This window comes from Misgurnus anguillicaudatus, chromosome 22 (genome assembly GCF_027580225.2).
Source record: "Misgurnus anguillicaudatus chromosome 22, ASM2758022v2, whole genome shotgun sequence".
Taxonomy (NCBI): Eukaryota; Metazoa; Chordata; class Actinopteri; order Cypriniformes; family Cobitidae; genus Misgurnus; species Misgurnus anguillicaudatus.
In genome coordinates, this window is record NC_073358.2 from 13,048,990 (window position 1) to 13,073,538 (window position 24,549).

Genomic DNA, 24,549 nt, shown 5'->3' on the forward strand with positions numbered 1-24,549 from the left:
TTACAATTTCCTACATAGCTGTGCTTTTTCGTGTCTCTCAAGGTTTTCTGTCTCTCTTTCTGCCAAGTTGCAACTCAAAATATTTTATGTGTATCAGCCAGACATGAGTCCAAGTCACCAAGTCACAAGTCCCCGAGTCGACTTGAGTCACTATTTTTGTGACTTGTGACTTGACTTGACAAAAAATAAAATACTTGAGACTTGACTCGGACTTGAAAGTTAAAGACACTTGACTTGACTTGAGACATGATGACTTGAATGACTTGAGTGTTAATCACATCATGTTTTCAGTTTGAATATAAAATATATAAACTATTTTAAAAAATAAAGTTGACCCAGCTGGAGCGCAGGCTCAGAATGGCGTTGTCATGACTGAATCACGACACTATCATCAGTCATGCCCTCTCGTACCTTACGCACACCACACCCACTTAGATCAGATATCAACATGTCAGCCGGAGGGGTAGCGGGGGTCATCGCTTTCGGCTTCAACAAGATGGAAAAAGATGAACAGTGCTTTGGAAGACATGCAATATTAAAATCACAGGTAGCCAGACGACAACCTCCAATTTCGTCCGTCATTTGAAGAGCCATTCTGCTCGGTAAGTGCTTGTCAATTTATTAATATCTGGTTAGTTAGCTAGTGTAATAATAGCTAAAGTAGCCATTGACCCTCATCGTACCGTGTTGGGGACAAATGTGGACAAAATTATTTTGATTTATTTTTTAAAACCTCCTTTGATCTGAGCAGTACGAGACATGACTACTGTTTCTAATTTTTCCACCTGAACACACACACACACACAGAAAAATGTTAGGGCCGGTTCACATATCGCGTCTTTTGCGCGCTCAAGTACGTTATTTCAAATGTAGGCACGCGAACGGAAGAGATTACAATTTTGTTTGATTCCATGATGTATTTTACTGAACATGAGTATTTCTTTATATCTTTATATTCTATATATCTTTTTTAAGATCAAATTCTGCAGGTAAAATTTCAATAATAAGGTGACTTGACTTGGACCTGACTTGACCTACTACAGGACTTGACTTGACTTGACATAGCCTGTGACTCGACTTGACTTGACTTGCCCAAGAAAAAAAATACTTGGGACTAACTTGAGACTTGAAGGTTCAGACTTGAGACTTACTTGAGACTTGGACATGTGTGACTTGGTCCCATCTCTGGTATCAGCCTTATAAAAAAAACCTGGCAGAGTTATCAGGACCCTTGTACATTATCCTATACATGTTAACACATAAAAAGAACTTGAATGAGGTATCTTCATCTCTGCACTCAAGGCAAGTTCAGGTTTTAGCATTAAAGCAAACAGAAAGAAATATGAATTTTGGAAGTCCTTTGGAAAAACTCAGTAATACAAAAGTCTGTGACATTTAAAAGTGATTTTTAATGTGAATTTCAAACTCTATCACAAATTCTTTACTAAGCCACATAAAAAGAAGATTGTGGAAATCTTAGGAACAGTTCTGTGCGATTGACCTCACAGACAAAGAATAACCTAAAAAAAAAAACTGCACTGGTTATGCACTGATAACCAGTGCACTGCACTGATAGATTTTTAAATATGCCTACTTTGCTGAGGACTCCATGAAAATTGATAAAATATTAAAACAGATTTCAGACACATTTTTTAGAGATGGCTCTGGCAGTGGCTAGAAAATGCATTACTGTCTCATGGAAGTCTGATTCCCCTCTTTTTATAACCAAGTGGTATTTAGAAATGAATAGACTTATGCCTTTAGAAAAAATAACATATAGCCTCAGAAAGGGATACCATACCTTTATTAAAATCTGGCAACCCTATTTAGATTACTTGGACAATGTGATATTAGTATGTGATTGACCTCAAAGACATTGTTAAATTGAGATCTACTGTAAAATATTGGAGCACCATTTTGGGGAGGGGAGCTGTTTTTTTTCTCTTTTTCTTTCTTTCTTTTGTTAGTGTCGTTTTTGTAAACCGAAAAATTGAAAATAAAGTATTTAAAAAATGCCTACTATTTATTTGTCTTCAGATACACAGCAGTAACATCTTTTTCTAAGGCAAGTTTATAAAATATGCTTAAACATCTTAATTTAACTAAAGCCTAGTCTGTGAAACCAGGGGCCTCATTTATAAAGCGTGCGTACGCACAGATTTGATCGTAAAGTGTGGGTAGGCAAAAATCCAAGGCAAAGTCCATATTTATAAAAACTGTCTTTGACGTGGAAAAGTGCTTAGGGCCACGTCAGGGTCTGAGCAGACGTACACACTTTTGCTTGTCTGATTGCTGCAGGTTTTGCAAATATAAGCATTATTGCTGTTTGAAATTGGGTTTAAACACTGACAAGAGCTCTTTTATATGTCTGACATTAATTACGCATCGTTTAATGGGGGAGATCTAAAAAGTGCTCGACTGCGCGCACAAGTTCAAGTTCATTTGCGATTTATAGATTTGAAAGGTGTCCGCGCGTTTTCTGCGCGTATGTTCGGTTTATGAATCACACGTACGCATTTTTGTTAAATGATCGTAAGATGGAATGTAGGATGTTTTTTACGCAGCATTTTATAAATGAGGCCCCAGGCCTATGTGTCTGTTGTGATTGTTTCCACAGTTTATTATCATGTTAATTTAATTTTAAAATTCCAGTTTAGTGATAAAATCTTTAATCTTATTTGAGGTTATGTTGTTGTTAGAACAGTAAGAAGTTAGTGTACTTAAAAAATGATAAATTATCAGGTTTTATTTTCTATTAAGCTAAAACAAGGATTCTTAATGTATTATACATAAACATCGACTTTCCGGAGCAGTAAGAGACCTTTAAAAAAGTGATATGAAGGTGTGCCTTAAAGCAACACTATGTAGTTTTTTTACCTTTAAATAATGTCTCTAAAATTATTTCAGTGATAGAACAACTTTTAACTGGACAAATTGTACTGTTGCTGCAACTAAGCAGCCTCCTAGCTGCTACAAGCACACTCTGAAAGTGGCGGTGGAGGGTAGGAAACACAGCCCCACCCCTCCCCCTGCCTGCAGAAGAGTGTCTGATACCAGGCACTGTTGCGCTTTTCAACCACATGGGGGAGCTGTAAGTCATTTTTACATGGAAACTACATAGTGTTGCTTTACAGTTTTTCTCAGTCGCTTTGGTACATTTCTCAGATCAGAATTGAAATTCTCAAAATCATTGTGTCACTTGTGCATATCAAAAAAGCAGTTTCTCATTTCTTTGAACAAGTTGCAAATGCTTTGGTACATCCATGCAAATGATTATGTACAATTCTCTGCTTTTTCCTACATTATCAGTTGCTTATATCATGTTGATCAAAATGTATTATAATGGGTCTCTGTTGAATAGTCTCACCCCCCACAACATTTAGGCATTAGTTCATAGTATAAGTCTTTACATGCAAAATGGTTGAACATGTTGTCAAAATACAGGATATGGTCAAACATATTTCTATACATTTCCATTAGACATTTTTTCTAAATCTGTCCTGAATTGGTAAATTGCTCCTAGGTGAATCTTGACTTTCTCTAACAGACAGAAACGTCCCCAGCAAGCAAAAACCGAGACGTTGAAATGACTGCTAACTATTGACCCAATATAGTCCGGCTATGAGTAACCCACTTCTACCCTAAATAACCTTGAATTTGGTTACATGCCATTTTTGCCAAAATAACTTAAAGATGTATGATATTCCAACATGTAAGCAAAGTGTGTTCAAGGTGTTTGCTTTCATTTCTTTTACATGTTCTAAAAGTATATGCATCATCTATTCTTGGGCTATGGTTAGACATCTTTTACACATCTATCATGTTCACATTTCTACTTTTTTTTTCTCTTTATGCTATGCAGTGCTTGCAGTGCTGTCTTTATTTTTCTATATGGCAATGACATGGTCTTTCAACAAATTACAGTACAAACAGTAAAAGCGTAAATGTACATTTTGTCAAGTCTCTTGCAATCAAACTCACACATAACTTATACTAAGTGTAACTTACAATTTACAATACTTGTCGTCAAAACTTTAGCCATAGTTTACATCAGAACATCACTTCAGAGTAAACTGTTATATTGACAACATGACTAAACAATTTGACTGTCTTATCCGTACACAATGACACAATGACTTGTTATTCTGATGGCACTGACATGTTCATTGACACAGATATTTAATTTTGAGAGATGAACTAAGTATTTTCAGTAAAAGAGTGGCTTTTGCAGGTTATCCATGATGTTTTGCTATTTGTACAAATTGTTGTGAGAAATGCACTTACTGTTTTGCAAATTGTGAGTATGATTCGAGAAATGTACCAAAGCGACAGAGAAAAACTGTAAGTCAGTTAGACTAAATGTTTAAAACAATACAAGAGTGAAATTCAGCAATAACCTGTGCTGCTTCAGAGTGTTTCCCACAGTGAACTGTTACAGTTCACTTTTTAAAAAGATTTCTCTGTATTATTACTTAAATACTTGAACATCCTGATGTTATATATAACAGACTATACTTTGAGTTAACAGCAAGGGGAAATAGTATGTCAAAATTATAAAACATTGACCCATCATACTAAGACCACAATTTCCACATTTCATAAGCATTATTACTCATCTCTCTTTACCAGTGCTATGAAAAATATGCATATCGAAGAAAGAATCTGCAGGCTGTGTGACTTTGAAAAGGTAAAATTTTAGGAACAGTGAAACTACAAAAAAAAATGTATTAATGTTTCTAATTTCATAATTTGTCAAACTAAGTTGATGGGGCAGTTTCCCACTGCAGCTACCTTCATTCAAAAACATCTTGCACTGACATATCTGAACATATATTAATGCCACTGTTTTGTCTCATGAAGCACACCAGTATTTTTTGTAAGGTATGTTTGTAGAACTATTTTCTGACATAACTAAGGCATAGTCCTGGATTAAACTAAACCCTGTCACGGTACGTTTTAACTTTGTTTTCTACATGCTTTGCTTCTTGGGTTGCTCGGCGACGTCATCACTGCTTGCTCGCAACCGAGAGGCAGAAAGAAGACATGCCTTGTGTTGTAGGCTAGTAGCGGTGTCTATAAGTCAAAATGCCAAGGAGTTGTTGCGTGGATAATAGTACCAACAGAGCCAGTGCTGGGTGCCTGATGTTAACATACACTGTAAAAAAAATCCGTAGAAATTGCAGCTGAGTTGCCGGCAATCCACCGCAGATTTAAACCCATGTTATTTACTGGCAACATTTTGTTCGGGGTTGAATGAACATTAAACGTTTGCGGGTCTTTGTCTTTACAGAGTAAAACTGAAAGACAGCATCGGGCGAAACATTCTGGGAAACAAAATCTGAAGCAAAAAACAGAAAAAGGTTGATGATGATTTCTGGTTCCCAGAGTGCTTTGCATGAGGCTGTTATTGTATGGTTTTATTCTGTAAAGATAAAGACTTGTTGATGTTTGGAATTTATTTAACTTTGAACAAACTCTTGCCGGTGAATAACATAGATGTGAATCTGCGGTGAATTACCGGCAACCCAGCTGCAATAACATTGAAATTTTTACGGACCCCTTTTACAGTGTACCAGTAGATGTGCCTAACATTATAATTCATACATGTATCACACACTGCTCCCATCACTGTTTTTCACGCACCTTGTGTTGTCCCTTTCATTTATTTTAACATGAAATAACGCCTTAAATGGCATGACGCACAGAATGTGTAAAAAATTAACACATCATTTTTTGCAGTGTAGCATTTTGAAAAAAATTACTTGTCATGGATTTATTGCATTTTGTGGAAAAAAATAATTAGTTTTTATAATAAATCTTTGAAAATCAAGTTATGGATTTGAATTTGTATGTTTTTATAACCCTAACAATGCTATGTGAAAGTTTGTAACAGAAAATAGTGGTTTTGATCTTGTCAGTTTCTTGGTATAAAAAACATGGAACCAAAATTTGGAACCAAACTCTCATTTATTTGACATCTTAAAAGTGTCTTGTGGAATGTCCCCTTTAAATTTACTTCAAAAGTGTAAAAAGTGCCATTTTTTTCTGATAGCCAGTTACATGTATGATAAAGGCACAGGACAGTAAAGATATCCCCTCAGATGACTATCATTTAGGGAAACTACCTGCAAGTGCTTAAATAACTTAAACACTTCAATTGCGTTATTCTTATATCTCTGCCTTATTTGCAAGAGTCAAAATCAACTGAAAGGCCAACATGTGCTGAGTCTGGACAGAAAAGTGTAGCAAAGAGCATAGAGATAAGGAAAATTTACAAAATAACTTGTTTTTGTTTGCATTTGTTTTGTTGTCACATAGGCCTACTGTGAATTTATTAATCCAGAAAAGGGACAGGGTAAATTCTTGTAGACAAAGTTGAAAAAAACTGAATGTATAGCCTAAGTTGTGGCCACTCAACTTACTAAGCAAACCCTTGCATGACATTGACATTGCATTTGACAATCTAAAGGAGACACATCTAAAATAGATAGAGTTGCTTCAAAATGAACTTTTTCATACTGAGTAACATTGTTTATTGTACATAACATTTACTGCTGGTTTAAAATGACTGATTGATTGCTGTCTGTCTTTTATACAGGAAAATTAAAATAAACATAAAATGAATGTGGTTCTAAGTCTTTTCATTCATTTAAAAATAATAATCAAAACAACTGTTCCACAAAAACAAATTGCACAAGTACAGAAAAATATCTTTTTAAAAGCACATCACTTCCTGATTCAAAATTTTTTAAATACATGTTTCATTTGAAAAGCTCTTCATATTATTTGTGCATCTTCCACAGATTTCGAGGAAACATGACTGCAACAGACTTCCATATCACCTCTGCGTAAAAAGGTGCTACCTAATCTTGTTTACATGAAATAAGCCTGCCCCCGCACAGGTTTAAGCTTACAGACCTGTTGCTATGAAAGCAAAATCTAGGATAAGCTTTGAAAAACCAAATAATCCAAGATCAAGCCAAATGCTCTAGTACAATAAGAGAAACATCTTGATGCGTCATATAGCTACCATACAACCATCCTAGAATTTAGAGTTGCTATTATATATAAGGTTTTATATGTGAAGCCCTATTTCACAGATCACCTCCTACCTTCAGCTCAAGACGTTCTGGCTGCCAACAACACCCCGGGAAAGATTGAATTATTATATAGATAACTATAAAATGTATTCTGAATTAGACATATTATTGTGTACATTATGCCAAGGAGAGAAACCCTGGATGAAAAACAAAGTTAAAAGCTTGTAGTTTGCAACAACTGGACAATTTCAACATTTGATTTCACTCCGAAAAAGTTATTTCAGTATAGGTAAATGATCACTTTTTTTAAGGATGAAAAAACTTTAAACTTAAAAAATGTAATATGAACACCCTAAACTTAAGAAAAACAGACTTGACATTTAAAAATAGCATTTGAATATGCAATCCCACACAAGATTTTTTGGACCGTGTTGTACATTCTTATTTAGAAACAGTGTGGATGTACACTCACCTAAAGCATTATTAGAAACACCTGTTCAATTTTTCATTAATGCAATGCCACAGCCTACCTGGGCATTGTTTCTTACCATGTCCATCCCTTTATGACCACCATCCTCTGATGGCTACTTCCAGCAGGATAATGTCACAAAGTTCGAATCATTTCAAATTGGTTTTTTGAACATGACAATGAGTTCACTGTACTAAAATGGCCCCAGGGCCCCCAGATCTCAACCCAATAGAGCATCTGTGGGATGTGGTGGAATGGGAGCTTCGTGCCCTGGATGTGCATCCCACAAATATCCATCAACTGCAAAATGCTATCCTATCAATATGTGCCAACATTTCTAAAGAATGCTTTCAGCACCTTGTTGAATCAATGCCACGTAGAATTAAGGCAGTTTTGAAGGTGTAAGGGGGTCAAACACAGTATTAGTATGGTGCTTCAAATAATCCTTTAGGTGAGTGCATCTCATTTAAACTCTTAAAATAGTAAAGTGATTTAACAAATACACCTGGTGAATTCTTTACATTATTTTTTTTTTGCATTGTGACATTTTCATGACAGTTAAGCACATCAACTCAAACTGTCAGTAGTCCACTGAAATATGATGTGTTGGTTTAAAAGTATGCGTTTATAATCATACACATTGTGGACAAAGAAAACTGGCTTCTTTTATAAACATTTTAACTGAACAATTGCCCTTCTGATTTAGTTTCTTTTGAATATGTAATTGCTTTTTAGCCATGTATATCATGCCCCTCTGTTCTTTATATATGTATCTTTTAAGATATGCACTGTAGGTTCGTAGCAAGATTTTATAATGAACCCGATTTGTTTTGTCATTTAAAAAAACATTGTCGACAAAGATTTCAATACTCAGCCATTGGGATTATTCAACTTGATTTTAATACTTTTTGACAGTAATGATTTTTCATTACAGTAATAATGCAGAAGTCATCAATAGTGTCACACTGCAAAAATGTATTTATGTGTATAACTCTTCACCAGTGTACAGTTAGCATCAGCATTTCAAATATTAAAGTTTTTATTGATTTATAGTTTGTTGGAGATCAGATGACTTTAACAGAAACAAAACAAAAAATTAAATGCTTTGGTAAACCAGTTTTATATATTTTGATTAACCCTGATTGTAAAAAGCACTGCAATCAACTAAAGTAACCAAATAACCACAACCTCACATGGAAAATCATTTGTTATGCTGATAATCTCTATGCATGATCACAAGGAATTCCAATGCATTTTATAAGGACAGATAGCAAAAACATACTCACTCACTGCAAATCTTTAGACCAAAAGTGTACACAAATTTAAAAGGGTGAGTTTTAGAACTAAATGAAACACACCAAAAGTCTTACAATGCCTTTATCATCTCACAGAGCAATGTGAGATTTGTTGTGCAGCATTTGTACACTTTCCTTCTTGCCCTAGGTTGTCAGACATTTTCATTCACAGTCCAAACAGAGGCATCTTCATGCTGGTCCCAGCTTCCTGTGCCACAACCTTTTGCTGGCACCACCAGTTTTTTTCCAATAAAGCCAAATTCAGGGCTGAATTTTCAATTAGGTCTAAATAGGGAAGTGTTTCATCACATGTTGCCTACCCGGATGTTGGGATTCAACATGGGATCAAGGTTTGGGTCTGACTCAGCAGAGGCCCGACCCAGTTTAGCCATTATGATTATGAGGGTAAAGAATCCAATCACTCCAACTAACAAAAACATGAATATACGCTGTTTTAATGTGAGAGCCTTTTTCTTAGGGCCTGTACGATTTCTGCAGGAAGAAGCAAATGTATATAGGTGTATCAGTACACATGCTTTAACAAAATGTACAGTAATACATTTTTATGTAATAAATAAAAACTACGACTATAAATCATACTACTATCACTATATAAATTATGCTATAAATACAAAAAAAAAACACAGCTGCACCGCAATACTAATAATATGGGAAACCTGGAAATCTCTTTAAAATTTTATGAATACACTGGCAGACAATAAGACATGAACACTCACTTAAGGACCTGTGCAAACCAACTAAGGGCAGGACGTCTGCGGTACTTATCATCATCAAAGTCAATCTGCATCACTGAAGCGTTGCCTGAATCCCGCGTGTCATATACCCTTCTTGGGGAAGTAGCTGAGAAGACACATAGCAAGAAATCAATGAAGGAAACATCAGATAGTTCAGAGTAAAGAATTCATTTGAATTTGGACTAACATTTTTGATTCACCAAGTAAACTATTATATAAGACAATCATTTATTTAAAGCAACACTATGTAGTTTCCATGTAAAAATGACTTACGGCGCATTCACACGGGGCATAAGCGTTAACGCTTCCCATTCACTTTTAATGGGTGACGTCATGTGTTGCCGAACTGAATTGTGGATCCGTCGGCGCCGCGTCAGTGCCGTTGCTCGCGGCAGAAGTTGAAAATTTCTCAACTTTTCAAGCGGCAACGCGTGCATCAGCCAATCAGATCGACTTATGCAAACAACCTAGACAGAGCCAGCCAATTACGTTTATGGAAGAACGGAGCATGTGTAGCGGCCACTGTGATTGGCTGTTGGCCAAGCTTCAGACAAGCCTTCCGTTAAGCGTTAACGCTGACGCCCCGTGTGAATGCGCCGTTAGAGCTCCCCCATGTGGTTGAAAAGCGCAACAGTGCCTGGTATCAGACACTCTTCTGCAGGCAGGGGGAGGGGCGGGGCTGTGTTTCCTACCCTCCACCGCCACTTTCAGAGTGTGCTTGTAGCAGATAGGAGGCTGCTCGGGTTGCAGCAACAGTACAATTTTTCCAGTTAAAAGTTGTTCTATCACTGAAATAATTTTAGAGACATTATTTAAAGGTAAAAAAACTACAAAGTGTTGCTTTAAAGCTGCAATCCTTAACTCTGGCCTCTTTATCGCCATTTCTGACTGAAATATAAAATTAAGCTTCTGTTCATGCGTTGTGCTTCGCCTCGCTAGTCTGCGTGGATGAATCTGATGTCTGTGATCACCACATCAGAGAGGATCTATCATTATACATCCACATCACAGAAGGCCGGCTGTTTAAGCTTTCACTGTTTTAACAGATGTTTTCCCAGATGTAAAAACGTAATAAATAGACATACAGTCGGGTCCATAAATATTGGAACAAAGACCCATTTGGGGTTCTTTTACCTGTTTACCAAAATGTATTCCAGTTACAGTCATATTATGAATATTGGCTTATAGTGCACACTCTCAGCTTTATTTTGAGGGTATTCACATCCAAATTGGCTGAAGGATTTAGGAATTACAGCAGTTTAATATGTAGCTCCCCCTTTTTAAAGAGGTCAAAAGTAATGGGACAGTTGACTTAAAACCTGTTTCATGGACAGGTATTGCCTATTTTTAAATAATTTACACATGAATGACAGATGTTAAAGGTCTTGAGTTGATTTTAAGTGTGGCGATTTGAAAGCTGTGGCTGTGAACCCAAATCATTTGATTCAGGGACATCTCCATGCAAGTGATACAGACCATATTTAGGTTTAAAAAACACAACAAATCCATCAGAGAGATAGCATGAACATTAAGAGTGACCAGATCAACAATTTGGTGCATCCTGACTAAAAAACAACACACTGGTGAGCCCAGCAACATAAAAATCCTGTATGTCTAAATAGGATAACAGTGGTGGATGATCGCATTATCCTCTCCATGATAAAGAAAAACCCCTTTACAAAGTAAACACTGAAATACAGCACTCATTCACCTTAATTACTACTAATAATAACACAGAAAAACATGATTTGAGTCATGAAAATCCCTACATCAATATCCCAATCAATATCCTATCAAGTCACTGATAGGATTCTCCTAATTTAATAACTGAAAAAGTGTTTGTCTGAAAAATGATGGACATATGCATCTCGGACAGCTTAGGGGTGAGTAAGTCATGGGTTTAATATCATTTTTTGCTGAACTATCCCTTTAACTATTTTGAATAAAATAATTTATTTGATGCATTACTTCCAAAAAAAAATAAAGCCTATAGGCTGCTTGTCTGCAAGCTATGATAGCTACAATCTGGCTGATTATTAAGGCTAATCGTGGCAAACTCAGCCTGGATTCATGAAGAATTTAACAGAGGTGGAAAGAGTTGCCAAAAACTTTCCTTAAGTAAAAGTACAAGTAATAAAGAAATAATAACTCAAGTAGAAGTAAAAAAAATTAAAATTTACTTGAGTGAAAGTAAAAAAGTATGCAATGAAAATAATTCGCAAGTAGCGAGTTACTAGTTACTCATGAAAAAATAAATATACACACACACACACACACACACACACACACACACACACACACACACACACACACACACACACACACACACGCACACGCACACGCACACGCACACACACACACACACGCACACACACACACACACACACACAGCCCTCCATAAGTATCATAACAGTAAAGACAGGATTTTTCTGTCTGCTGTGGAGACAATAAATTGGTAATAATAATATCAGTATGTCTGAAGTACAGAATTTAACATTTTAATAACCTTAGTTTATTTTTAAACACATACATGCTTTACCAACAAAAAACGACAGCATTAAATGCTGACTCGTGTGTTGTACCCAAATGCAAATAAGTGAATCAAACTGATCCTACACATTTTATGCTTTTCGTGTGTGAACAATTAATGCATCAGGACACAGCTCATCACTTCAACACTTCTGAGACAATGGTCTCAATATGTCCAGATTAAATAGGAGTAAAATACAAATGTGTTGTTCCATTGAGGTGGAATATTGTTACAATAGGTAAAAAATTAAATGTGACAGATTCTGTACTTTTGTCTCATGTTCATCTTTTAATGTTTAGACATTTCTAGACTCCACAGCAAACAGAGTAATTTTGCCTGTATTTTCCCAATACTTATGAAGGGCATTTACACAGTATGTGTTTGTAAAATTGACAAACAGAACAGAAAAAAGAATACAAACACGGAATAGACAAGCATTTCAAATTAACTCTAGTCTCAATGTTGACGTAGCTTATAGCTGTTTCTCAATCCGCAGGTCCCTTATGCAGGCTGCAAATGTCATCAAGCCTGGTTTATTTATGTTAACTGAGCATTACATTCGCAAGTCATAAGCATATTACATCATTTTACAAATAACTAAGAATAATTGTCAGCTTTATAATTGTTAATATTCTGAAATAAGACTACAAACGCAACCTCGGGAGGCTTCAGCTTGAGTTGAGAAGCGGCCAGTGTGAGTGTAGTCTGAAAGCGTGAAAGACGGAGCTTGAATTTCAGGAATGTCCCTCGTCGGCGTATTAAATTTAAAGATGGAGGCACAACATGGATTTAGCCATTTGAGCGACTCGCCCGTATGTATTCTAAATGGCAGATTCTACACTTACGGGAATACTTTGATTAGTAAGTGGAAGTAATTACACATGAATGAGCACATATTTTTTAAAGAACACATGGGTTTTGCTAAGAATTAACATAAAAAATACACACTACAAAGACTGCATGTGTGTTTAATGTCATGCAGTGCCGTGCACACTGATCGATCTGTGTATGACATCAAAGTCCTAAAGTGATTCCAAAACTTTGTGTGAGCTGCTGGTGACATTGTGTTGGACTGGTCTAAGGAGCTGTTTGAAGTGTACAAATGAAGTAACCTAGGTTAAAATCAAGGGTCTGTCCAAATAAACTTCCCTCGTCCACTAAACCAAGTAGAACGATGCACGGGATTAAGAATATAAATTATTTACATGACAACACAGTGTCAGTGTTAATGAATACCTGTGTTAATGGTAACTGTGTCTGGAGTAGACGTGGTGCTCATGTTAATGGCAGAGTCATTTTGAACAGTCAGTTTTCCATTGTTGTGAATATTGTGGATGTGCTCCGTGTCCTGTTGGTGTAGTAGGCTGGTGGAGTTCGGGTCTGAGATTGCCATTTCCACTGCATGGGCTGCAGCACAGACAGAAATATGTAAATATTTATTAAAAGATTAAGTATCTTTAGAGTTAAAGGTGCATAAAGTTACCTTTGTTATATTATTAACTATAAAACTGTGGTCTAGGATTCTACACTGAAACTTGGCCAAGGTAAGGTTTTAGATTATTGATGCAATAATAGTGTAGATACACCCTGTCCACAGATGATTTTGTCACCCATGATTAATTTATTGTAATTTATTTAAATTATTCCATAATTTACATTACTGTGCAAAAGACTTGTTGTTTTCAGGAGTTAAAGCAAAAAATCCTAAGCCTGAAAAATTTCTGGGGGCAGACAGATTGTTGAGACCGTTAAAACTACCTAGTAATGTATCTGCCATTGCCATTAGCACCTGACAGGCTCAAACTACAGATTATGATGGGTTATTTGAAACGGCAATATAAAAAAGGATACTCACTAAAATAGTGTGCAAACTAAAAAAATTAGTTAAAACTTTTTTGTATTTGTATTCAATTAAATTTTATGTATATAGGGCTTTTTACAATTGGTAATTGTTTTAAAGCAGCTTTACATGAATAGAAGCAGGGAAAAACACAGAAAATGGTGACACACAGCATGGTGATCATGAGCAGAGAAGTCCGACAACAAAGAGAGGCAGCACCACTGTCTTTTAAATCTGTGGTGTAAATAAATTATTTGCGCAAGTAGATTACATACAACATCAATGTAAAGATGCAAATTCGTGTGGGGCAGTGAAAATTACGCAAATTGGGCTTTGTTGTTGCCACAAACGCGCGTTATTTGCCTCAAACACGTTTTCCGCGCATGATGCTAAGGTAAATCCCACCAGTAATCTTGATTGAGGAAAGCATTTTTGGTTTCTACACAGCACAGAATGATGTTGGATTTAACAGTAGTGCAGTATAGCCTTCATTTACAATGTAAAGTTTAATTTACTAAGTACAAGTATATAGACAGTTTTAGCAGTAACAACATAAACAAGCGGCTGTCGCCGTCCGCACGTAACTTCCGGTAAACTCCGCTAAGAATAAATAACAACAACGGTCTTTAAACGTAGTTTATTTATATAACAAGCAAAAAAACAACACATAGATCACATAGGAAACCAAAACATTTGTTATTTTCGACGAGTCATTGGTTCAAGAGATCATTTTAGCAACTAGTCAGACCATTAAAATAATAACAGTGGATAATAACCAAAAATGTATTGAACCGTGGAATAACTGTATAGTTGCATCCCTAGTAAACAGACAGGACAAAAAAATCGGATATGGTCAAAACATTGAATCTGTGCATTAAATTTGAGGTGTAAATGCAGCCTAAATGTCTTTTTTAGGCATCGTTGGTGTTTAGTGTGACCTCTCTGGGCACTAAACACATCTTGAGTGTTTTTTAGCATAATGAAGTAAAAAGACTAATTTCTTAAAAAATAGAAATTAGGATTTAATTTTATTTAGGTTTAAGAGATCCTGCAGTTTCCTGCTATTGCTCAAGTGGAAGGAGAGTTTACCCTAAAAACTTGACACATCACTTTGCATTTTATACAGTTTTAATACTATACACATTTACTGTATTTTCTGGATGTATTCTATTAAAGAGACTGAGAAACAATTATATATGATCATCACTATAACATTGCAAAAACAACAAACCTAATTCTGGCATGGTGGCCTAAGACTTTTGCACAGTACTGAATTTATTAGCAGTAATCTACAAATCAAGCATGTATAATTGGGGCTAGAAGATAAAGAGAGTATAACCCCTGGCACAATACCTTGCTACAATCATAACAACTGATCAACAAGTCGTGGTGTAATGGTTACAGAGTCAGGGTCGTAACCCAAAGTTCGATTCTTGTGACTATACCGGTAGCTACATTTTGAGCATGAGTTATTATGTCGCTTTCACCAAAAGTGGGTATTTTTTCCCCAAAAAAGTAGCAGTAATAATTGTGTTAAGGCATTATAAGCATGACAGTTTAGTCACGGTCAAAACTTTATATAAAAAATAATCAAACTTTAACAAACTTACTCTCAAAACCGGACCAATCAGAGTAACATGTTACATCATGCGCTGTGGATTCCTCCCTCTCCAGTGTGTCCTCAATCTAGATAGAAGGAATGGTATCACAAATTTACGTTTAAATTAATGACATCCAACCTTACTTATATCATTTAAATTTAAGCTTTATAAATCACCTGCCATTAATTACTAAAGCTTAATCAGGTTCTTTCACAGTCCTTTTTATAAATATACTAAAGACACATTCTGTACATTTAAACTTTTTCACCCCATTATACAGAAGAATTCAGTCAGGGTATCATTTGTTCAACCTTAATTGGTGGGAAACCGAGAGAATCATAATTTTCAGGTAACTGTTCCTTTAAAAAGTCTGTTTTTTACACTACGCAATTATAGTTTAACATTTTAACAATGCTAAAAGAGATCAACCAAAAAACTTTTAATTTGCAACTCATTGAACTCCTTGTACATTCATCCCTCACAGCCTTGCTTTAATTTGTAGAAAAAATTAACATGCGTATGTAATAAATAAAAAAGGTGCAAACAATACATTTTGGTCGATGCAATCACAAATTCAACACTAACTACACAGACAATTGGTACAAACGTTCAAACACAGGAGTTGGTTAAAACTTATGTGGCTAAACTACATTCATCGTGCAAATATTTGTTTGGTCAAATGCATTCAGACAGTAGTTAAAGGCGGAGTGCACAATGTTTTAAAAACGCTTTGGAAAAGGGAGTCGGGCCGACTACCAAAACACACTTGTAGCCAATCAGCAGTAAGGGGCGTGTCTACTAACTGACATCCTTGCCGGGGTTGCGTATGTGTGGGGCGGGTCTATCAAAAGAAGGTCCAGATTCTATTGGGGAAGGGGCGTGTTTGTTTAGGTGATTTCAAATATCAAAACTGGCTTTCAAACATTGTGCACTCCGCCTTTAAAGTGGAACTCCACTCTAACTGTACTAACTCCATATAAAAAACTGCTACAGTAACAGTGATATGATGCGTCGTCAAATTACTGGAAAAATGCACAACTACATATTCTGACTGTTCTAAATGGGGGGATATTTTGATCATTTTACATTACCCGACTCTGTGGAAAACTGTGCTGAACAAACAGTACTTGAAATCCTCCTGACAAAAGTGCTGGCTGCTATATATTAAAATTTTTGAGTAGTGGTGTGTCAACTGAGGGTTGCGTTGATGTAAACAATAAAAACTCCCGGTGGCCTGAATTTGTCGTCCTTACATCCACGTACTGCACAGGTTCTAGTCATCTTTTATCGAGGGTTTTTGTGATTTCCCCTTCAGAGACGTAAAAGTGGAGTTACTGTTTGGTTGGGTTCGTCTGCTGGCTAACTTCAAGTTAACTTGAGTTGATTTGAGAGCAGGTTGAGCAGTAAAAGAAGCTATTAGGCTTGTTCGACTTCATGCGGTGCCGCAAGAATCGACAGCCGGATGATGTCAAAGTACAACGAGAGCGATTCACCAAATCATACGGAGGAGTTTGCTTTTAAATCGCTCTCACGGAACTTTGCCGTCATCCGGCTGACGGTTCTTGTGAAGCCGCATGAAGTAGAACAAGCCTAAAGGCTGCATCGATCATTGGTTAGTGGGTGAAGCTAATGACTCAGTTTCGCACAGTGCATTATGGTTAATTGAGTCCAACAAAGACCGTTACGAAAACTCCGCTTCAACACACTATCAATCTAATTTATAGAAATCGTGGAAATTTCTTTTTTTCTCATGTAAAATGCAAAATGGAAATAAATTACCCCTGATAACAGGCTAAAATGTCTAGAGTTCAATTCTGCTTTAAGGACCACCTACTCACCTATCAATCAACCACTGAGTTTAAAGGGTACTCCATGTCTGACTATAAACACATGTATGACGTAACAGATTAGATTGAGAAGTAGTATTCCTGTTTATATTTGTAAAGTTTTATGCATTTCATGCGAGCTGATGCAAAACTATCCCTCACACTTAAAATATGAATCACGTGGCCACTGGATTGATGTGTATGTAAGGCACTTCTGAAGGCACCACTGCTTTGAAACATGTAGCCTAGTGCAACAACACTATTCAAATGCATTTAATTAAAGTGCACCTATTTCATTGATAAAAAACGTTATTTTGTGTATTTGGTATAATACAATGTGTTCACGTAGTTTATGGTTAAAAACACATAATTTTCAACATACCGTGCAATATTTGTAGCTCAAGATATTCTGCCTTACTCAAACGCATGGATTTGATACAAAACTCATCGATCTAAATTGGCCAGCTAATCTGTATGTTGTAATTGGCCTAAATACCTCTGACGTCAGCCGGAAATATGACGGACCTTACCACGTTTGAAAGATTCTAATACAATGCAATGCTGACAGGAGTTAATTTACAGGCTGTGAGTCAAAGCGGGAGGAATTATGATAATACTAGTCTTGTTCACGTCAACAGGCCCAGGAAGTAAACCGTTGCCTACAATCGGTGTGTTTGATGTAGTCCAAGAAAAGAAATTTACCTTCAAACAATAAATCGTGTCGTCGTTTACCTTGGGGTTTGTACCTTTTGTATATCGTTAACATTTACCAATACACACTTACACACCAAAGAAAATGTAAAATCGTGAATCAGACAATAGTTGCTCTTTAAGTTCACTCTACGATTTTATGTTTCCTTTAATGTGTAAGTGTGTATCAGTACATGTTACTGATATGCAAAAGGTACAAATCCCAAAGTAAATGATAAACAATGTGTATGCACAAAACGGTGCTGGAAACATCTGTACGCCACTTCCCACAAAATAGTTGTGATCTATAAAAAACAAACTTGACGAGAGAATGTGTGCACCTGTAAGCAAACTCTAGGCTGTGTGTACGCAAATCCTAGAGACAAAGGGAATTGGCGACACAGATGGAGTTTTCTTGAACTTAAATGAGATTGAAAAAAGTATGTGTCAGACAAACAAACTTATGTTAATCTCTTGCATTCAAAAGCCCACTGAAAAACAGGCCAATCTCAACATAACACAGACAGTGACGTAGCAGTCGAGATGTACGCACCCAACATTTCTAAATACCCGCCCATGTTCTAGGCCAGACAGACTTCACAGCAGAATCATCTGAAGTTTTGCAGGTATTGAGAAGAAACAAACAAGGACGTAAAAATGGATACAAATGTTGTGTTCCTGGCACAACCGAATACCGAACAATTCAATCTAAAGCTGTTACAGAGAAGTCATTTGTAAAAAAACATTACAAACAAATTACAGTTTTTCCATTTTATTTTCATGGCGACTTTAAAGGTCACATTCTCATTTTCAAACTTTAGTGTGTAATGCTGCTGTAAGAGCATAAATAATACCTGCAAAATAAAGCTCAAAGTTCACTGCCAGGCGATATATTTTCTTTAACAGAACTCTCCTGTCAAAGCCTACAGAGAACAGACAATTTGGACTACAGCCCTCTACTTTCCGGTTGAATGATGTCAAAGCAAGTGTGTTTGACTAAACACCGCCCACAGGAATATGTCAGTCGCCAGCTAAGCTCAAACGGTTTTAGCTAAGCTAAACTGCTGTTGAATCACAACACACTAAACAAGCTACACAATCAGAACTCATTTCTCATTTCGTATTCCTGGAGGGACTTCAAAGAACAAGGAAGACATCAGCCCGTTTTTAGGACAGTGAAGATATAGGGCCCTATTTTAACGATCTGAAACACAAGTGCGAAGCGCAAAGCGCAAGTGACTTTGTGGGCGGATCTTGGGCGCTGTTGCTATTTTCCCGGAGGGAGAAATAACTCTTGCGCCAGGCGCAAATCAATAAGGGGTTGGTCTGAAATAGGTTCATTATTCATAGGTGTGGTTTGGGCGTAACGTCAAATAAACCAATCAGAACGCTATCCAACATTCCCTTTAAACGCAAGGGCGCAAGTTCCATGGCGGGTTGCTATTATTATGACGGATTTACCAGGCGCACACCAGGAGCGGTTCACAGCCGAGGACACCCACGTTCTTGTAAGAGCAGTCAAAGACAGAAAAGTTGTTTTGTATGGGGATAGGAGAAACCCGCCCAAATCAGCGTAGGTTAAACAGGCGTGGGAGGAAATAGCCACAATTGTCTCATCAGCTGGCATCCCAATAGTTGCGCTACAATGATGTCAGGAGACGGGGGAATTACAAGCTTGCCAGCATAAATCGGGCACGCCGTGTAACGGGAGGTGAATCTGCCTCTACACAGGACCTGACGCCAGCAGAGGACATCGCTGCGTCCACCCTCACCTCTGAAAGGGTTTGGGGGCTTTGAAATCGGAAACGCAAGCAAGGTCCAACCCCAAAGTACACTTATAAATCAAGTTCATATACATTAAGGTTTCTTATGAAAACATTTTTATTATTATTTACATAAAATAAACGTAATACAGCCACACAACAAAATTATGAAAATATTTTAATCGTTATTTGCATGAGAATTTTTTAACGCAGCCACACAATAAATAAAAACTATCACCACAATGCTTATCACTATGATTTCCCTCATCTCATGTGTTAATATTTTTATTGTAACAATTTATGATTTGCAAAAATAACTGTTGCATCTATGTAGATTAGATAAGCAAAGTGTGTGAAGCCTGAATAAAAAATACATTACTTTTAATGTAGAATATTAAGACAAAACATTTATCAAAACACATTCTGAATCTGAAATATTAACTGAAGTCACAGATAAGAAAATGCCACTTGACTTTGTGGGCATAGCACAGGCTTATTCAATTAGTTTTACCACAGGCCAAATTTTGCCAATACAAAGCCAATAGGGCCTATAACCACAATGTTTTATCTGCTATTCTTGTTGTTGTTTTGATGCTGTTGTTTTTTTAACAAACAAAAAGACTGGATTTCCATGTAAACAAACTTTTCCTGCTCATTACCACACCAGATATACTCACCATTTAAAAGTGGTTTAGTGGGTCACAAAACTCACAGTTTGGATCATCCAGTTACAGATTGGATAATTTTTCGATCAGAAAAACAGGGGCTACTGTCGCTTTAAGAGCGATTCTGCACAGAGTAACTCTCTTCACTACCCGTACAATCTATACTTTAAAGCTTGCTCCGAGAGATTTAATTTTCTTACGTGAGGATAGTAATGACTGACAGGATGAAGTTGGAGGATTTGCCCAACAAATCCATGACAAATCATTACAGGTTGCTTTCTATACTGCGTCTTTTCGCGCGATCGCAAAAGTGAAAGTAAAACTCGAGCGCGTGCTCAAACGTAATTTAAATACCCAATGCCTGAATTTCATACACCATTATTACCCATCCAAATCTGTGAAAGAATGCATAAGCATTTAAATATATTTTTTCCTCCCTATAAGTCAAGATAGCCGGACGGGCAGGGCGGGGATGCATTTTGATAGCTAATATGCAGCAGATAGCTGCAGACCACAAGTTACCTGCAGTACTAGCTAGCAACAGACCGTCTCTAGTGCGAGACTTGGAGCGTAGAGACGTTCTGTGGCTAGCTCACCTCGTTCCCAGATTAATATTTTGGTATTAAAATCACCCGCCAGTGTGTCGGGTAGCCTTTTAAATTTAGTCGCAAAACGGAAAATCTACCCGCATTTGGCGCTTGGCGGGTGTTAATTTCGGACCCTGGGTGTAGGCTAGTACCCTATAGCTTGTTAATCTTATTCTCATAAGGGGTAAGCCATGTAACTTAGCCTACTCTGCTTCTACATCAGTGCACCTCAATGTTCTGGATTTAAATAATAATTTTATTTTAGTAAATGAAGGCAGTAAAACAGCATAGCGTGCTAGTGAGCCACGCAAAATCACTGCATTTACCGTTTTATCACCGTTTACATCAGGATATTGCCAATTGATTACAAATTCCATATATACAGGAGTAATTCTCTCGGCTCACGCATGTAAACGGGTTATTCCGAATGTTTCAGAAACCCAAACTTAAAGACACACTATGCAGTTATTTTACCTTAATATAACAGCTTCAAAGTTATTTCGGTGGTCAACAAAGTCATAGTAAGGCGAATCATCCTCCTGTTGAAGCTCGTGGAGGACCCCGCTACCAAAACCAGCAATGCAAGCTTGAGAGAACAGCCCCTGACAAATCTCGCGAGAATCACGACTTGCTTTAGGGCAACGACGTCACACACGTTAGGCTTGTTCGACTTCGTGTGGCGCTGCATGAACCGACCGCCGGATGACGTCAAAGTACCGCGAGAATGATCCGAGATAGCACTTTGACGTCATCCGGCTGTCGGTTGTTGCAGCGCTGCATGAAGTCGATCAAGCCTATAACAACAACTGCACGCGCGAATTTGAGACATGAGGCTAAACGATTTAAAAGTTAAGAAAGCACGTTTGTAAGAGAGTAGGAAAAAGAAAAGAGAATCTGACCGCGTTAGGAACCGGACAAGAGTCCCACTCTGTCAGGTTTTTACTCGTTGGCGTGAGCTAAAAGACAGCACTGGATGGGATGCTGATCTGGCGATCTTGTTGATGACTAGTAAGTAAATCTGTCATTTGTAAACTTGTTTGCGGTCTATGTTGTATGTTGTTGCGCTTGCTTGTAGTATGTCACACGATTATCATGACAACAGTTGTCAATATCTCACATAATTATCAGGACATAAATAAGTCTAGAGGTTGTAAATAGTGTAAACATGCACAATTTGCAAACTATTATGATAAATAGCAATAATCATGTATAGTGACATTATAGCGAACCATGTTATGAAATAATGCAACGTACACAATTAACTTTGTCATGGCATTTTGTAGTGTTTACTTGTGATTTAGCTGCAATCATGTAAAAATGTTATAAGCTAGCAAACGCGGTACTTTATTATTATATGCACTCTACACTTGGAAGAAACTTCTTATTATCCTATTACCATCATCTGTAGTTTAGTAGACTATGCAGTAGCCTAATATTTGTATGAAATTGTGAAACATTACCTGGTCATTATCTTTGGAGTACTAGAGTGGGTAATTACGACAGTTGCAAGTATTCTCCAGCGACTCTATGGGTCGCTGTTTGACAAAAACGCTGAAATGCATAGAGCGGCTTTAGCCTGACCATAATACGAATACGGGGATTCTGATCGGTGTGGTTGATCAGAGTTTTAAACAATTGGATCGCACAAAATGCATCTTATTAGCAGGGGTAAACTAAGGTCCATTAACATTATCAAGTTGTAGATAAATGTCCTGTTAAATTCTGTTAAATGTCCACAGACTCATCCTCACCAGTGGAAGGCCTAGTCCTGCTCTAGCCCAGTTGACAGAGGACAGCTGTTCTCTTAGAGTGTCTGCTACAGGATTGGCCAGATTTGGGGGTGGAAACACAGGACCCTGGCACGTTGGGCACTGGTACCCAGCAGGTGCAGTGTAAAGGGGCTGATGGGATGCAAGTTCATTTAGACATGACCAGTGGAACAAATCTGAAATGGAACATAAACTATTATGAGTACATTTCATTTCCTTTTCTCTAATGGAGTAGAAAACACCTTAAGTTCACCATCATAACATAATTTCTGTAGCTTCTTACCATAACAAACCAGTCGGACAGTATCCTGAGAATCTAAGGGTTGGCTGCACAGACTGCAGTTAGGGTTGTAATCACTGTCCTGTAGCCACTGTAGGTATGACTGGACAATACACTATACAAATACAGACAAAACACAAAATATTGTTTTGCCAACATTCATTAATAACATATATTATTATAAAACAACTAAAACACTAACCTTATTATGATTGGACACAAGGCAATGCTCACACACGTTGACTCGATGTTTAAAGCAAAACAGGTTCGTTACCTTCCTTTTGGGACACTTGCACAAACCCATTATCCGCCTGTCAAGCTAAACATCCATGTATTTAAACACCTAAATGTCACGTATAAATTCTTATACGCTAACTCACACTTGCAATAGAATAAACAGGCAAATCCTATACAGCTGCTCGTCGTCAATAGCATATTCTGCTAATTGACGTAAACAATACGTATGCAACACATTTTGTTAAGAAGTCAGATAACGTTAAATCAAATTTATAGACAAATGCGGTGCAGGCGCATTAGGATAGCAGTCTACGGCTAATCTGCTTCACATATGTACAAAACTAACTCCCTTTATCTTATCAACACATTAACAAAACAATACTGTAATTACCTGACAATGTCGTTACAAATACTAAACGAGCACACATGAGGCAAATCTTAACATCAAGCCAGAACGGACGTTTTTCTCAATATTTCGTTACTCATAGATCATTACTTTAAAATTCCGTATGTTTTGCCACGTCTCTTCCGGTTCAGTCGCCTGGCAATGACATCACCACACCAGCAAGGACACTAAAACCACGCCCACCATCACTTTCTACTGAAATGTGACTTTGATATTCTCAAACTCCCAGTGAAGCTGTCAGCATTTCACCAACAAGTTTTATTATTTTGGAAACTAGCACACACACATAATTTTACACCTCACAATACTCCACTGTGGAATAACAGATACATTTTACATAGAAACAAGTCTCTGTTTTACGAAGACTGGTTTAGTAGAAATATTTGGTCTGTACTAGACTTAATGGATGAGAATGGGAACATCTTGGATTACAATTCCTTCACTTTAAAACATGGATTTGCCTGTCACCCAAAACAATTCTTTACTGTAATTAATGCAATTCCTTCTGGTATAAGAATGTTATTGAAATGTTCCTTGTCATACTGCAGAGTCACACCAATCCTTCCATCGCTATATGTAGGTGAGACTGAATTTGAAAATAAACTTGTTTGCACTAATAAATACATAAGACAAGCTATCATCCAATCCTGCTACCCATTTCAAATCTTAAGAAACAAATTAGACCATACATTTGATAAAGATACTGTTAAATTTTTTAGAACAGCTTATTTAAGATTTCCTCTTCCCCCCAAAGCAAAAGAGACACATTTTAAGATTCTAAATGATATATATCCTT

General features: G+C 37.0%; 1 protein-coding gene across 2 annotated transcripts; it reads right to left on the minus strand.

Moving 5' to 3' along the window:
* Positions 1-8,386: 8,386 nt before the first annotated feature.
* zfpl1 (zinc finger protein-like 1) lies at positions 8,387-23,908 on the minus strand. Of its 2 annotated transcripts, XM_055201037.2 has the most exons (8): positions 23,739-23,906; positions 23,313-23,429; positions 23,114-23,225; positions 22,813-23,006; positions 15,540-15,615; positions 13,326-13,496; positions 9,542-9,665; positions 8,387-9,296 (listed from the first exon to the last, which is right to left on the minus strand). In XM_055201037.2, the coding sequence occupies exons 2-8, from the start codon at positions 23,412-23,414 to the stop codon at positions 9,110-9,112; spliced, it is 966 nt and encodes a 321-aa protein (XP_055057012.1). In that variant the 5' UTR covers positions 23,415-23,429; positions 23,739-23,906; the 3' UTR covers positions 8,387-9,109. The 2 variants fall into 2 exon arrangements, with proteins under 2 accessions (XP_055057012.1, XP_055057013.1); XM_055201038.2 differs by lacking the exon at positions 13,326-13,496 and having other exon boundaries at positions 23,739-23,908.
* Positions 23,909-24,549: the final 641 nt, after the last annotated feature.

Coding starts and splice junctions, on each gene's coding strand:
- zfpl1 (XM_055201037.2), bottom strand. CDS start 23,414: ATGGGTTTGTGCAAGTGTCCCAAAAGGAAGGTAACGAACCTGTTTTGC. Junction 23,226..23,312: donor TTGTGTCCAATCATAATAAG/GTTAGTGTTTTA, acceptor GTATTTGTATAG/TGTATTGTCCAGTCATACCT. Junction 13,497..15,539: donor TGATTGGTCCGGTTTTGAGA/GTAAGTTTGTTA, acceptor TCTGTGCTGCAG/CCCATGCAGTGGAAATGGCA.